Source organism: Phoca vitulina, unplaced genomic scaffold (genome assembly GCF_004348235.1).
Source record: "Phoca vitulina isolate PV1807 unplaced genomic scaffold, GSC_HSeal_1.0 scaffold22, whole genome shotgun sequence".
In the NCBI taxonomy this organism is placed as follows: Eukaryota; Metazoa; Chordata; class Mammalia; order Carnivora; family Phocidae; genus Phoca; species Phoca vitulina.
Window position 1 is genome coordinate 17,770,013 of NW_022589725.1, and position 16,696 is coordinate 17,786,708.

General features: G+C 42.5%; 2 protein-coding genes across 2 annotated transcripts in view; both read left to right on the forward strand.

The window, feature by feature from the left end:
• Positions 1-16,696, forward strand: part of CDS2 (CDP-diacylglycerol synthase 2) — a 57,674-nt gene that overhangs the window by 3,256 nt on the left and 37,722 nt on the right. The gene's annotated exons all lie outside the window — the stretch shown is intronic.
• Positions 9,698-13,011, forward strand: LOC116641591 (ATP synthase F(0) complex subunit C2, mitochondrial-like). Its single transcript, XM_032419376.1, is given in 2 exon segments — positions 9,698-12,127; positions 12,129-13,011. Coding segments are annotated over 2 exon segments (402 nt in total). The 5' UTR covers positions 9,698-11,933; the 3' UTR covers positions 12,337-13,011.

The window sequence follows — 16,696 nt, forward strand, 5'->3', positions numbered from 1 at the left end:
AAATTAGAGCTTTACTTATTTCAAGGCTTCCTTTGTAGATGGATGAAGCCAGCATGGGAAGGAAATAATGACACCATTTAGAAAGAAGAGTTTAAAGTTTAACTGAAGACAGTCGTTAGGAGCAAGGACTGTGCCACTTACCAGCTGTGTAACTTTGAGCAAGGCACTTGTAAAAGCCTCTGTTTGTCCATCCCTAAAATGGAGGTGATAAAGTAGCATGTGCTTCAGAGGATGTTCCTGTGGATTAAATGAATATGCATGTTACATAGGTAGGGCAGGAATTGTCACATTGTGATAATATATGAGCTAAGGTTGTTTCTGGCTGAAATACAGTTTTATAGAAAAAAATAATAGTCACCTTCCACTCTTGTAAGATGATTAAATCATCAAGTTATGAGTGCTTGGAGTAGTTTTTCCCTATTCATCACTTTTTAAGGAAAATGTTACAGACAGGGCTTGGCCTTCTGTGACCGATCTTTTTTTTTTTTTAATTTAAAAAAATTTCTTAAAAGATGTTTATTTATTTATTTGACAGAGAGAGATACAGCGAGAGAGGGAACACAAGCAGGGGGAGTGGGAGAGGGAGAAGCAGGCTTCCCGCGGAGCAGGGAGCCCGATCTCAGGCTTTTACAAGGGATCATGACCTGAGCCGAAGGCAGACGCTTAACGACTGAGCCACCCAGGCGCCCTGGCCTATCTTTTCAGTTCATTTCCTTGCTCAATTTTTCGGTGTTCAGAATCATAGGCAGGCTTTAGCCGTAGAAGCAGCATTGCTGTATGCAATTATCTTCCCTTCAGTGCATTAGCTATAATATATTTGGGGACAGTGGTGAGTAATTAAAAGTGTTTTTCTGATTTTTAAGAGTGAATTACTGAAAAAATGAAATCTTATTTTAAGAGCTATAAAACTACAGATGTAGGAGAAATGCTCTATTTCAACTTTTTTTCTTATTGAGAAATACTTTGGGTATTGAAAAATCAGTAAACCTTGACTATGGTTCTTTTTTTTTTTTTAATTTTTATTTTATTTATTTATTTTTGAGAGAGAGAGAGAGAGCACATGCACGAGCTCCCACTGAGCAGGGAGCCTGATGGAGGACTCGATCCCCGGACCCTGGGATCATGACCTGAGCTGAAGGCAGATGCTTAACCGACTGAGCCATCCAGATGCCCTTGACTATGGTTCTTAAACAGGGAGAGAAGGTACAAGATTTGTCACGTAACCCACCATTTTAATTTTATTATTTATGTTGATCAAAGTGTGTAAGTTTAAAAACGCAACTCCCCATTTTGTGACTACTTAAAATTAGTTTTTTTTTTTAAATTTTTTTAAAAAGCTAATTTTGGTGTGCCTGGCTGGCTCAGTTGGTAGAGCATGGAACTCTTGGTCTCAGGATTCTAAGTTTGAGCCCCACGTTGGGTGTAGAGATTACTTAAAAATAAAATCTTTTTTTTTTTTAAAGAGCTGATTTTGTTTGAAATGTTTTGTGTTTGTACACATTTGTGATATTTCATTAGAAGAATTTATATCTTTTAAAAATGTTAAATTGTTCTCATTGGTTATTAGAACTAGAAAGATCTTAGAAGTCATTATTTGATAGGATACCATATCCCAGAGAGTTTACTTGCTCAAGGTCACACAGCTTGTTAGAGGCAGAATGGGTCATAGTATGGTTTTCTTATTTCTGGTTTTTGTCTCATTATGTTGCATAATGCTGCCTGCAAGGGTACGGAATTAATTTACAGACCTTAAAAATATACCCAAATAGCAACTATTTTTCTTATGTGGCTGTAAAAATCAGAAAAATAGCAAATGAATCTTTCAAAATATATGTGTGTGTGTGTGTGTGTGTGTGTGTGTTTGCAAATTCTCAGTAAATGTGGAGATTCTGAGGAAAAAAAATTGGCAGAAAAAGTTGATTAGGTGCAGTTTTCCCAGTTACTGGTGGTTTATATATTCTGAAGTCCATTCCTGGGAGCAGCCATTTGGGTATCTTTGAAAGGAACTCCAGTGTGGTTGGGCTCCTCACACTGAGCTGCACATGAGGCTGCTTTCCGGATGATGATTTTCAGTGTCAGAACTGTTTGTTCCAGCAATGATCAGTCACTCAGTATTCAACACACCTTCTCCATAGAACATTCACTGAATCCATGTCTGCTGTATACAGTTTCTGTTAGCTCTGAGGGAGGGCTGGTGTCTGTGTTCATGAAGAAAATGTTCAGGATTTTATACCAGTTTTGGCTCCAAATCTCCAAATATTTCATTCTTTCTCCATTGATTTGAAGAAATATAACTGAATGCACAAAAATGAATCTTGTAGCTAATTTCACAGTTGCAAAAGGATGCAAATAATCATCCTTTAAACTGTTTGAAAGAATGTGAGCATCAATAGAGTTAACCCTCCCCCCCATCTGCAGGGGATATGTTCCAAGACCCCAGTGGATGCCTACAACTGCAGATAGTACCGAATCCTATATCCACTGTGTTTTTTCCTATACATACATGCCTGTGATAAATCTTAATTTGCACATTAGCACAGTAAGAGATGAACAACAATATTAAAATAGAATAAGTACAACCATATACTATAATAAAAGTTATGTGAGTGTGTTCTTTCTCAAAATATTGTTCTGTACTCGCCCTTCTTGTGAAGATGTGAGATGATAAAATGCCTGTGTGAGGAGATGAAGTGAGGTCAATGATGTAGGCGCTGGGACTTAGAGGTTGGCTACTGTTGACCTTCTGACGATACCTTAGGAGGATCACCTGCTTCCAGACCCCAGCTGCCTGCCGGTAACTGGGGCCTGGGAAAGCAAAACTGCAGATAAGGGGACTACTGTGTTTCTGATTTGTGTGCTCTTCCATCTATTCTAGGATCCACCCAGGTGGAGTATACTGAACTCGTTTGCATTTCCAGTAGGCATGTGGAGTAACTGCTGCACACGGCTTCGTGTTCCCCGTGCTGTGACAGTCTCCCTGCCTTTCCTGACCCATGCTGGAGACTGCTGGGCGTGAGAAAGCACAGCCTTTCATGTGCTATGCTGCCTCTGGTTTGTGAAAGAGACCTAAAGACCCTGACTCATGATGAGTATTTTTGCCAGGGTCAACTTGGAAAAATATGAATTTGTTCCTGGCATTGGGCAGAGTTCTTGCCTTCCAAGCCTTGTGGCATGGTGGTGTGGCGCCAGCGATGGTCGGCTGGATCCATTAGGCAGCTCACCCTGCCAGTCTCCAATCTTTGTTCCCATGCTGTTTGCCCCGACAGTGGGGATGGCATAGGGCCCACTAGGTTGAGTGACCTTTTCAAGAAAGTTAAACTTCATTGTGTCATTTTGACTGGCAGTGCATGGTTCAGAATTTGAAAGGTGCAAAGGGTATGCTGTGAATTGCACCTCCCCTCCTCCGTAGTGCTCCGCAGACGCAGCCTCTTGAGCCAAGTTCTGGTGCTCGTGAGTACCTGCTCTTGGTGCAGGACCTGATATGTCCTTCCAAAGTCAGATGTCCTTTTATTACCGTTTGGCACCAAGTCCTTTGTATTAGGGTCACCAGAGGGCCAGCCTGGGGCTTCTCTGTGAAGACTCTGCTGTGTTTTTGAAAGAGCCGTTGAGGGCGCCTGGGTGGCTGAGTCGTTAAGCGTCTGCCTTCGGCTCAGGTCATGATCCTGGGGTCCTGGGATTGAGCCCCACATCCTGCTCAGCGGGAAGCCTGCATCTCCCTCTCCCACTCCCCCTGCTTGTGTTCCCTCTCTCGCTGTGTCTCTCTCTGTCAAATAAATAAATAAAATCTTTAAAAAAAAAAAAAGAAAGAGCCGTTGAGGCGTGGGATTTACTGGCAATACTCTCTGCTCCTGGGTGCCTGATGGTGAGAGAATTTCTGTCATTGACCCCAGATTCCTCAGTGGGCGATTCTCAGAGCCTCCTCCCCACAATCTATGTCCTGCTAGTCCTGGTGGTTTCAGTGATGTTCAGGACATTCCTTGGTGCATATCCCTCAACCAGTGACTATCTCAAATCTGACTTCTCTTCTAGACATTGGCCCTCTTTCTGTCTCCTCTGCAAGTAGAATCAGATCTCTAAGTGGCTCTAGGTTAAGTCCATTGGTCCCTGTGTCTTCTGCTCCCTCACCCCGTCCAGGTCACAGGTTCTAACCAGGTGTTACCTGGATTCCTTACCTGTTGCTCTTGCATATTTCACATAGTTCAGCACTACTGAGAACCCTCTAAGTGAGCTCCATCCCTTCAGGATTTGTACTCAGTCACTTCTAGTTCATCTGTCCTTTCTATCCTCTGACAGCTCTGAAATCACCCTACTAATTAGAGGGGAAAAAAGAAAAAAGAATTCTGGCTGTAGAAGACTATAAAGTCTTCTCTCTTACCCAGTCCCTCCTCTTGCTTGGTACCCCTGTGATATCAATCTTGGCTCTTGCTGTTTCCACCTCCTGAATTGTGCTTTTTCTCTGTCACCCCTCTCCCTACCTCTACCTGTTTAAATCTTACTTTCTCAAAATCTGTTTTAGCTCTTCTCCATCTCGTTACTTCATCAGGCATATATTTATTGTAGAAATCGCAGAAATGTATACATATGAGAATGAAACCCACCAACAATCCCATCATGCAGAGAAACAACCATTGTTCAAATGCATGTGGTTGAGCACAGCTGTAATAGTAGTTACCATGTATGATCTGACAGCTTGCCTTTTTATGCTCTCAGAAGCATTTTCCCACATCGTTAAGGTTCTTTAAGTTCTTTATAAGCAGTTTTTCAAACTTTTTCTTATTATGAAAGAAACAGATGAAAAAAAAAAGATACTCATTGTAGAAACACCAAAAAGAAAAGAAATCACCTCAAGCCTGCCATTGAGAGAGAACCACTGTCGTTGATGTTTTGGTGCATAGCCTTTCTTTTTATATGCACTGCACATTCATGTACTATGTATACTACTGTTTTATAACTCATTTTTTTTACTTAAGGATATGCCCTAAACATTGTTCAAGTCTGTAAATACATAACCAGCATCATTTTTAATGTCTATGTGTCATTTCATTGTGTTTCTGTACCTCAACTTATTGAACCAGTCAGGCTTTTAAGTTGTTTAAGTGTTTTGCTCTTATAAGCAAGCTGCAGGAAATACCCTTGTTGAAATAAAACAAAACACAAAAAACGCTTTCTGGACATGCATATCCTTAGATAAGTTCTATGTTTAGAACTGCTGATTTAAAAAGGGATGTACATTGTCTAAGCTTTTGATACAATTAATATATTTCCTTCCTGCTGTAAATTTGTAGCCACCCTAACTGCATGAGAGTGTCTATCTTTGTGGTCTCTCCTTCCCCACAAAGACATACTGAGTATTCACTTGTTTCCTGATTTTAGAAGAGGCATTATTATAGCCTAGTGGTTACAAGCACAGACTTCTAGTTGGACTGCTTGGTTTGTAACCTGGCTCCCCCAATAATTTGCCTCAATTTTCTCCTCTAAATAATGGGGCTTAGAAAGAGGTTGTTCTGAGACATTATCATGCTTTTCCCATAGGAACTGTACCTTAGAGTAACCAAATATTTGATTAGAAGTGTCTCTTTATAGAATAAATGAAAAAATAATATACTCAACTCCCCATTGAATTGATAGAACGAGACCATAACCATCAATGCTGCTACCATCAGACAAACAGATATTGTGTATCTCTTGATGGAGGTACAAATTAGAGGAGGAATCTTGTCCAAAAATCATACTTGAGCCTGATCAATACTTTAGTTCTAAGTGCTAGTTTACAGGAAATTCAAGGGGCAGGAGAACACATTGAAAAACACCACTGGACAAATGACCTGGTTACTTTAGAAAATACGTGGCAAGGAGACATCTTGCCCCATTTTAAGAAAAGCGGGAGCAAGAGATATGATAAAACCTACACATTAAAAGACTTAAGGTATATTAATGATTTCAGGACCTTATTTGGGTCCTGATTCAATCAAACTGCTATGAAAAAAATTGAAAATTTTGGGTAAATTCAAATATTGGAAATTTAATATAAAGGAATTGTTAATTTTTATAGGTGTGATAATGGCATAGTGATATTTTAAAAGCCCCTAATAAAGAAAACACTAACTATAAAAGAAAGAGTTGGTAAATAGAGCTACATTAAAATTAAGAACTAAATGAAAAGGAAATCTACAGATGAGAAGGAAGTCTACAGATGAGAAGATATAAAAAATATATTTGACACAAGACTCATCCAGAATCTGTGTAAAGAATTCCTACAAAATGAATATATAAAAAAGACAATTAAATGGGCTCTTCATATGATCAGTAAATATATGAAAATGTGCCCAACATCATTAGTCATTAGGGAAGTGCAAATTAAAACCCACAATGAGATTCCACTGTACACCCATCAGCATGTCTAAGATTAAGAAGACTGAAAATACTAAGGGATGGCAAGTATGTGGAGTTCATATACTGTTTGTGGGAGTATAAACTGGTACAACCACTATGGAAACTAGCAAATATTTACTGAAGGCTATATATAGGGGCATCTGGATGTCTCAGTCGGTTCGGTGTCCAACTCTTGGTTTCAGTTCAGGTCGTGATCTCAGGGTCGTGAGATTGAGCCCCGTGTTGGGCTGGGTTCTTCGCTCAGCTTAGAGTCTGCTTGAGATTCTTTCCCTCTCTGTCTGCTCCACCCCACCCCACTCATGTGCGTGCTCTCTCTCAAATAAATAAATAAAATCTTAAATAAAACCTACGTATATACAAATCCTATGAACATTCATAGGTGATTACCTGATAGAAATCTGTGCATAATGTTCATAATGTTCACTAAAAGACAAGTTCTAGAATATTGAAAGCAATGTTCTCTGCAGTAACCCCAACCTGCAAACAACCCAAATTGTGAATAATGCTGCCATGAACATGGGTGTATAAATATCTGTTGGGATCTCTGCTTTCAGTTATTTTGGGCATAGACCCCAAAGTGGAATTGCTGGATCATATGGTAATTCTATGTTTAATTTCTTGAGGAACTGCCACACTTGTGTATTCTTATATTTTGGGAATTTGTTTTAATATCTAATAATGGCAAGTATTGATTAATGTAACTTACATAGACAACTATTGAGATCTTCAGTAATAGCGTAAAGAGGGGGGCGCCTGGGTGGCTCAGTTAAGCATCTGCCTTCGGCTCAGGTCATGATCCCAGGGTCCTGGGATCAAGCCCCGCGTTAGGCTCCCAACTCAGTGGGGAGTCTGCTTCGTCCTCTCCCTCTGCCTGCTGCCCCACCTGCTTGTGCATGTGCGCGCGCTCTCTCTGTCAAATAAATAAATAAAATCTTTTTAAAAAAGTGTAAAGAGGCCTTGAGATTAAAAAAAAAAAAAAAAAAGGCAAGAACTGCAGCCTTAATGAACTGTATTACTCACCAAGGAAGAGAAGGGTTGAAGCAGTCATTGCTAATGGATGTGGATGAGGTGGGTGATACTCTCCTTTGCTCTGCAGTGTCCCAGTTTGGAGGATATCTTATATGGTCAGCCTAATAATGGGATCCATTATCAAGTGGATCGTCAGACTGGGTAACCCAGTCACGTTTGGGTGGTGGTGTAGTAGAGCTTCCTGAACTGGCAAGCTTTCATCTTCTTGTAGACCATACTTTAGGATGAAAAAACTACAGAATAGAGCTTTATTATACCCCTGGTTGTTACGTTAAAAATTTCTTTGTATGGTGCTATAAGACATCAGGCCATTTTTTTTCCTAAAAGAAAGCCTCTTATCATATATTCACAAAGCATATGTTGCCAATGTGACCACTCTCAAAATACCAGTAATTTTGAAGACCATACATTCCTTTTGAATTATGACTAATGATTTGATATCTGTTTAATGATTCTGACGTCCTCCCACTGTTATTTGGAATATAACTCAAAAATTTCCCCATGTATTGTTTTGTTAAAAATGTCAAATGGGGGTGCCTAGGTGGCTCAGCCATTTATGTGTCTGACTCTTGATTTTGGCTCAGGTCGTAATCTCAGGGTTGTGGGATCAAGCCCTGCGTTGGGCTCCGTGCTCAGCAGGGAGTCTGAGATTCTCCCTCTCCCTCTGCCCCCCGCCCCCCCCCGTGCTCTCATTCACTCCCTCTCCCTAAAAATAAATAAGTCTGTAAAAAAAAAGTCAAATGGATTTTTGAGACACAAATGTTTGTTTCCTATATAAACATTGACTGAAAACATCATGTTGAGGATCATGTGCATTGTATGTAGTTTGCATATTAACAATCTTTGTGTGTCTTCCCAGGAAAATGCTAACTGGGGAGGGTTTGCAGGGTGTGCTTGCTTGATCCAGTCTTTTCTTCCAGTTTGCAGAACATACCACTTACTCCCAAGGCAGGCGGCACCAAGCCCATCCAGTTGCTAGTCCTTGAATGCAGTCCAGAGTTCTGTATCGCAGTTTGATGTCCAGTAGTCTCACTGGGTCTGGTTACCATGCACTAAAGGTTATCTTCCATCCCTCTCCCCTTCAAGGACAGTTGTGGAAGAGGGTCAGGCTGAAGGGGGCAGGATAACCCCAATAAGCTTTCCCATTTGGACAAGGAAAGAATGAGCAGCAATGTCTTGGCTTACCTTTCTCCTGACTGGGAATTTGTCTGAGACCTCTGTGTGCTTAGATGGGGCCTGCTGCTTGATAGGCTTCATTTCAGGTTGAGCAGATGGGGAGCCGAACCTCCTAAATCTCATCTACCATCCTGTATGTCAGATCTCAGTCCAGAACTCCTCCACGGTAGCAGAGGGCAGAGGGCTTCTATTTTCTCTGGAGCCTTTCTGAAGTATATGCTCTTGGCTACACTTTCTGTTTTATTTTCCTCCATCTTAGTTCTTCCATCTACTTTGTTATCTAGAAATTTGTTGAAATCTCATGTATGTGGTTGGTCCCTGTCCCTTACTATTTCTGCCTAAAAGGCCATGGTTTTATTCCTTACTGTGCTTATTGACATTCAGTTCAGTGAGATATTGAGGTCAAAAGGCATGTGCTCTGTCTGCTTTCATCAACAGGAAATTTTCAGTTTTGAGAGACTGAGCTGATCTTACATTAGAAGCAGCCTGTTGCAACACTTTTGTTGTTCCGTGTTTGGGGTGAAGGATAAACATGGTTCCTCTTGATTGAATTCTGGGCTTCCGCTCTTGACATTAAGAAGGGCAAGAGTTGACAGCTGATCGTGGGAAGTACCTGTGTTCGATTGGAGTTGGCTGATGGAGGAGAGGACACTGGGTAGGAGATCAGGGAAGAGTCAGGAGAGGGTGGTGTGCTACCAGATCCTGAAAGAACAAGTTTTTGAGAAGAAAGAACAGCTGTGTCAAGTACCATGGAGAGGTCAAGTAGAATGAGGAGCAGACAATGTTATTTCCTTGCCAACGTTATTTCCCACAATGGTCCAAAAATCTTTTCATGGAAGATGGTATCTCAGAAGGTGATAGGACCTAAGTTTTTCTGAACAGTAAACCTTCATACATTTCCCATTTTATGGATTTTGCTAAGTTCTTATGATATATTTTTAAAAGATAAATAAAATCTTTTAATAAATAAAATAATAAATAAATAAAATTTATTTGACAGAGCGAGGGAGAGAGCAAGCGAGTGCAAGCAGGGGTAGCGGCAGGCAGAGGGAGAAGCAGACTCCCTGCTGAGCAGGGAGCCTGATGTGGAACTTGATCCCAGGACCCTGGGATCATGACCTGAGCTGAAGGCAGATGCTTAACTGACTGAGCCACCCAGGAGTTCCCGTCTTATGATATTTTTAAGCCTCTGTTACCTTATGAAATAACTAGTACTATGTGTGTTTATAACCTGTTTCTTTAAACATTACTGCAAAGTCTAAGGCTTCTGTACCGAAAACTAGTTGCTGTCCTGTTAAGCTGCAAGTGACTGAAAACCACATGTCAAGGATTCAGGTTCCTTCTCTCTGGCTGTTCCATCATCCTGAGTGTGTGACTTCCACCCCTAGTACAGGATGGCTGCAGAATTCTAGCCATCACACCCATATTCCAGCAGACAGGAAGAAGGGAAAAAGAGAGAAAAGGCCTGTTCCTTTCCTGTAAGGACTCTTCCTAGAAAATGCACTGTTTTTGCATCTACCCTGTTGGTCAGAACTCTGTCACATGTCCTTGCCTGGCTGCAAGGGAAGCTGGAAAATGCCCTTTCTAGGTGGCCATGTGCTTGACTAAGCCCTGGGGTTCCTATTATAATGGAAGAAAAGGAGAATAGATGTTGGGACAGAGAACTTTGAGCACTTCCAAAGGCCTGAAGATACCCATGAAAAATTGGCAGGCATTCTACAAAGCAGTGAAGAAGCAAAGCTGTGGGAAGACAAGGGTGGAGAGTAGAAATGTCCAACTGTGGTGGCCGAGGGTCTCCTCTGGTGGTAGTAGGCAGCCGGCTCACTGACAGCCAGACAAGGAGAAAAGAGGGACTGTTTCACAGGTCCGAGGATGGGAAAGTAGGGCAGGGATCAAGCACGGGTAGCTGCCTGTGGCTTAGAGGGAGAACCCTCCAGGCGCAGGCCTTGAGGATCTGTTGGTGGGTGGTCCATAAATGTCTGGCAAGCAAAGGAATAATATCTAGAAAACTCTCTGTATCTCAGTAGCTCCCAAGACCCTGAGATCATGACCTGAGCCAAAACCAAGAGTCAGACGCTTAACCGACTGAGCCACCCAGGCACCAACTCCCTTTTCTTAAAGTCATCTTTATCCCCAACATGAGGCTCAAACTCACAACCCTGAGATCAAGAGTTGCATGCTCCACTGACTGAGTCAGCCGGATGCCCCTAAAATGATGATCTTAATTCTTACGAAATTTTATGGAAATGACCTGTTAAAGATAGCCAGCAGTGGTGCTGCTTTAACTAGATGACTTCAGATAAAAATCATCACACATGCAGCCTCTTTCCACCATTGCAACAGAAAAGTACATTCCCTAGATGTTGGAACAGTCACTTGCTGGCAGGGGTGCAGGTCCTGGCAGCTCTCTCCTGCTGCCTGAAGGGCCTAACAAGGAGGCCATGGCTAGTTTCTTAGTGTGATGGGGCACTTCTCTTTGGAGAAATGTATCAGTTACTGATAAATTCAGTCTTCAAAATAATAATATATAGTATTCTAAATAAGAGGTCGTTGGTGGAAAAATAATCGGTTGAGGAATGGTACCATTATGTCACATATGGAAGCAGGCTCAGGGGAACTGACCAGCCGGCCTCCATTCTGATTGCCTTTAGCCAGTTTTTCCAGGGGCTTCCCTCTGAAGGCATAAATCATAAATCTTCTGTGTTCCCTTTGACTGTCGGTGTGTAGTGTCCCATCCTACTGTTTGAGTATGAGGGTAGTTTGTAGAAGCGCAAAGGTCTCCTTCACTGGCCCCTTTAAATAGAATCTCCCGTCGCAGTCTAGTCTGCCGTGTTGAGGCTGACGTCTGTCACCCACTATAGTTTTGGGAGAGCAGGGGCCACATGGGCTTTGTTTTTTCACAGGGATGTCATCCAGACTCTCAGTTTTCTCTTGAACAGTTGTCATTTCTATCTCCTATCTGCTCCACAGAATTCTCTGTACAGAGAATTTTCAATTTTCACGTAGTGGTCTGTTGAAAACACGCTACAGGAGAGTAGCTATTTTGAGCACTGCTGACAAAGAACCATTTCTTCCAGAGATATCAACCTTTTCTAGAGGCTTTTTATCAGACAAGCAACATCTCCTCATTCTAGAGGGTCCTGCTTGATTCCTAGTTGCTGTGGTTGGACATCCTCTTTCCTAGGTCTCAGGAAGAATTATCCGGATTACAGGGTTTGGTGTTCTAACACACGACTCTTACATTTCTCATTGGTCTTAAAATATCCAAAATATGAGCTCTCTGTCTTTTGTGCCCTGGGAGCAGTTCTCCTGCCGCAGCCCCTCATCCCCTGAAAATGTATGTCTGTGCGAAGTTCCTCTCCACCCCCTTGGGCAGGAGCACCTCTCAGCTGTTGAGCCGATCAGTGTCTCCAGCGGTGCTAAAAGCACCGCTGGAGACACTGACAGATGAGAGCCTCAGCAGCTTGGCAGCCCCGTGTCCCCTGACCTCACTTATTCCCAGCCGCAGCTGAACCAGAGCCATTTCAAGGGAAGTTCATTGGGGCTGGGGCTGCCACGGTAGGGATGGCTGGCTCTGGGGCTGGAATTGGGACTGTGTTTAGGAATTTCATCATTGGTCATGTCAGGAACCTGTCTCTGAAGCAACAGCTCTTCTACGCCATTCTGGACTTTGCCCTCTTGGAGGCCATGGGGCTCTTTTGCCTGATGGTGGCCTTTCTCATCCTCTTCACTATGTGAAGGACCTGTGTCTCCATCTTTCTCCCGTGTCTCGTCTGCCCTGTATGTTCCTTTTCTTATACCTCCCCAGGCAGCCTGGGGAAAGTGGTTGCCTCAGGGTTTGATAAAGGGAAGACAAATAAATACTGTATTAATAAGATAAAAGAAAATCCAAAATCTAAGAATGAGCTATTATTTGAAGTTGAAAAACCAAAGGCTTTTAGTGTCCAGGGGATCAAAAAGGGGATGGAAAACCAGGATGGTTTGAGATTTTTCAAGGCCCCCTTTTTTTTCCAGGGAAATTTGGCCCAGGATTTCCATCTTCATTCATCACAAATGTCTCTTAGCTTTGACAAGTTCAGTATAGATAATGTGGTTGGGGAAGCTGACCTCGGGCTGGTTGTTTTGGTTACTTTGAAGAATCTCATGTTGCCTCCTATGGTTATCCATGTGGGACTAGGGCTTGCTCATCATTCTGACTTGTTTAGCACTGCTTGGGCAGGGGCAGAGGGAGAGCTTGTGGGGTGGTGACATTTGAGCTGAAGGAGCAGGAATGTGTCTGGAAAGATGGACCAAGAATAAGTGAGGGGTCCCAGTGGGAAGGCCTGAGGGCCAGGCCAGAAAGTTTAGGAGGAAGCCAGTAAAGGTGTCAGCACAGAGAAGTTGAGAGGCTTAGATATATCCATTTGGTACTTTTTTTAAAGTATGGAAACAATACTTGTTTGGTGGAAAATGTGGGGGTGATGGAAAATATTTAAAAATTTAAACTACCTTTAATTTTACTACCTAGAATATAACTGCCGCTAACATTTTTATTGTGCCCTGCTAATCTTTTTTCTATGGCTGCTTGGTGTTTTTCCCTATCTTTGTTAAGTAGATCATATAAGTTGTTTCTTCTTATAAGGGCATGATGAACATCCTCATGTAAATGAGGTATTTCTCTAGATACTCACTTTGGGTATATTTCTCATCAAGGAATGACTAGATCAGAGGAGATGTGAACCATTTAAAGTTTCTTAATACATATTTCCAAATTGCCTTTCAGAAAGGTGGTACTAATTTACATTTGCATGAGTACTGTATAAGCGTACTGGTTTTCTCCAAGCCTGGTCCACCGTGAATGTTCTTTTTATCTCTTCAGTCTGATGTGAGAATATGGCTTCTATGGCCATTTTTTATGTCATTGATTATTAGTGAGGTTAAATAAGCATACACGTTATTTGTATTTGGCAAATTGTCTCTCGCTGATTTTTTTCTGTTGGCATGGCCACATTTTATTGACTTGTAAGAGGTTTTGTTTTGTTTTGTTTTGTTTTTAATAGGTAAGGAAGCTGAAAATCTAATTTTTCATAGACACGCTGCAGTGATCACCTAGCAGGTGTTTGAGGGCCAGGGGGCGCTGTTCAGCAGGGCTGTGATGTTATTACATGTCCTGCTCATGCAGTGACCAGCTGGTGACTTGTGTATATATATCTAGAGGCAGGCTTCCTGGATTATCAGAAGTATTGGCTCCTATTTTACAGGGATGAGCAAAAAGGCCTGAACTTCAAGTCAGAATTGAACCCAGGTAGGCTGAATCTGAGTTCCATGCTCTTTGCTTTAGCCATTCTGCCTTCCTGGCCTCCATAGTCATTTCCTTCCATGGCTTGGCCAAAGAGCCCCTAACACAGGAGGACCTGTGAGCATCTCAGGGTTAGGCTGTGGGGGTGGGAGAGCACTTGCCTGATTCTGCTCTCCCTCTAAAGCTACATTAATAATGAATATCAATCCCGTTGATATTCGGGATTGATGCCTCACTCTGCACCTGTCTTGGAGAGAGGAGGTGGGGTAGTGGCCCCAGAGTTCTTTGGGGCCTGCATGCTGGAAGCAGGGGCATCTCAGCACAGGCCCTGGAAGCTGCACCAATGTGAGGCCTGTGTGGCATGGAGCCCTTACCCACTGATGCTCACTTCAGCCCCAGCTTCTCCGTGGAACCCTCTCTGCTCCTGCACCCCATTTCTTCATCTTCCTTCCCTCTCCAGTCTTCCATGGAAATTGACTGTCCAAATTCTGGTTAGTGCTGTCTCATCAGCAAGTAGAGTCTCTGGAGTTGGGCTCCTTGACTTGGAGTTCTGTAGCTCCCACGAGATTCAGTAAAGGATATGTGTTGATCTGTCATGATGGTTTCTGGCAGGGAGGCAAAACTGACTGTCCCTGGGAGAAGAAAGCTTGAAGGCACAGCCCTCCTGCTGACTTGGTCATAAGCTCCTGGTTACTGTCAGACTTGGCTGTCCCTAGCACATATGGTTGTCAGAAGGTGGAGTGGTGCTAAGTCAGCTGTGAAGATTAACAACTGGCTAGGCAGTGAGAATCAGGCCTCTGGTTTCAGGAGGAATTTGTTGAGCTTAGTGACTAGAGTTGGAGAGCAAAAAAGAAAATATTGGCGTGTCAGTATTTATTTCTAGTACTGAAGTACCACATTATGTTAACATGATGTGTACCCCTTTCAGAAGTAGCCTGACTTCTGGCACCATACTTTATTTTATTTTTTGCTAGTTGTGACCCACTGAACTGATTTTAAGACCCCGTAGGTTTCAATCCACAGCTCGAAAAACACCAATACCCCTGAGATAGGAATTGTTTCTGTCTTATAGATGAAAAAGCTGAGGCCCAGAAGGTGACACAATCTCTCCTAAGATCACACAGCTAGTACCGGTTCCCCCTTTCCCATTCTTCTGGGGTATTCTTCTCCTTAAGATAGACTTGCTTCTTTGGAAAGTCGGTTGCAGCCTTTTGTTTTGTTTTGTTTTGTTTGTCTGGTTTACCACTCACTCTTACTTGTGTTTACGGGATTGATATTCATTATTAATGTAGCTTTAGTGAGTTCCAATATTACAATTCCTAAGTACTGAGAATGTTTTTGTGACTGTGAGTAGTATACATTTGCATATTGTTTGGGGAAGTCATGTAGTTTGGAGGCTTTCATGGCATTCATCCTCTGCATCCCCCTAATAGAATGAAACTCTACAGGTGCATAGATGGCATGCAGGTGTGACAGATGAATTGGACTAGGTGTAGACAGCTCCCCACTGTCACCAGCCACAAAGCATGCTGACTCGCATTTCCTTCTCTGTGTGTAGAAGCCTGTGGATAGATTTCTTCTCACCCGATGTCTCCTCAGGCTGCAGAATACCTACCTGCAGGGCCTAAGTGTCCTGTCAGTCCTGTTAATCTCAAGCCTTTCTGGTTGAGAGCTTATTGCTCGCAGCCAGGACCTCTTGGAGTAAATGGCTCTGGAACAGCAGGGACTGATGTTTAACAGTGCATGCCTAGAAGCCCTTGTTTGGGCACCGAGTCTGAGGACCCTCTCGGACTGTGAATTGCTCACTCGCTGTGTCCATTCTTAGGTCAGGCCTAGTTCTTAGAGCCTGGGCCATCTGAGTTCTCCATCCTTGATAGAGTTATCTGGGAGCGAGGCAGCTTGGAAACACTCTGAAGACAGGTCTGCGGATAGCCAGTGGCCTGAGACTGAGGGAGGATTCTCTGGGATTCAAACTTGAGCACTAAGCACAAAGTCTGTACTATTGGGGCAGACAGCATCTTCATTTGTTAGTGCCTGAGTCCTGCCCAGGCAGAACAATAGAGATTCCAGGCATTGAAAACAAGATAGCAGTCCCCAAATGGAGTCACTTATGCTAAGCCTTACATCACCAAACTGAAACTTAATAATTAGTTTCGGCTCTCCCAGAAATGGAATCTTAAACTAGTCAGAAGTCATCTGACAGCACCAGTTAGGTAATCTGCCTGATAGACCCCTGTCATCCCCTAAAGGAAAATGACCTCACAGTAACCAGTCTGCTTTGGCCTAGCATGACTTCCGTATTCCTACTCACTTCTGCCTATAAAAGTCTTTTCATTTTGTACAGCTCCTCAGAGCTCCTTTCTGTCTGTTAGGTGGGATTCTGCCCGATTCATGACTCATTGAATAAAGCCAATAAAATCTTTAAAATTTACTCAGCTGAATTTTGTTTTTTAACAAAGGAACCCTAGGATGATGTCGTTAAATAAGTGTCCTCATTACAGAGGTGCATAATAATCTTTGGGTAGAAGATTTGCAACCCTGAACATTTATAAGAAAGCCATTTTTTTTTTTTAATTGATGAAGCAGGTACATTTTGGTTATCTAGAAATTTCACTGTGGATTAGTGGATTTTTCCTTAATACCAGATAACTGAGGTGTTAGAGTTTATTCTATTCACCAAACCTCAACTTCTCAGCTGAAATGGAGTTGGGTGGGGACAACAGCCAGCCTGTCCACAGTGTGAAGACTGGAGTGGCCACTACAGCTGTGCTTGTTACACAGATGGTGAGTAATTTTTTTGGATGATGCATCAGTCTGTCT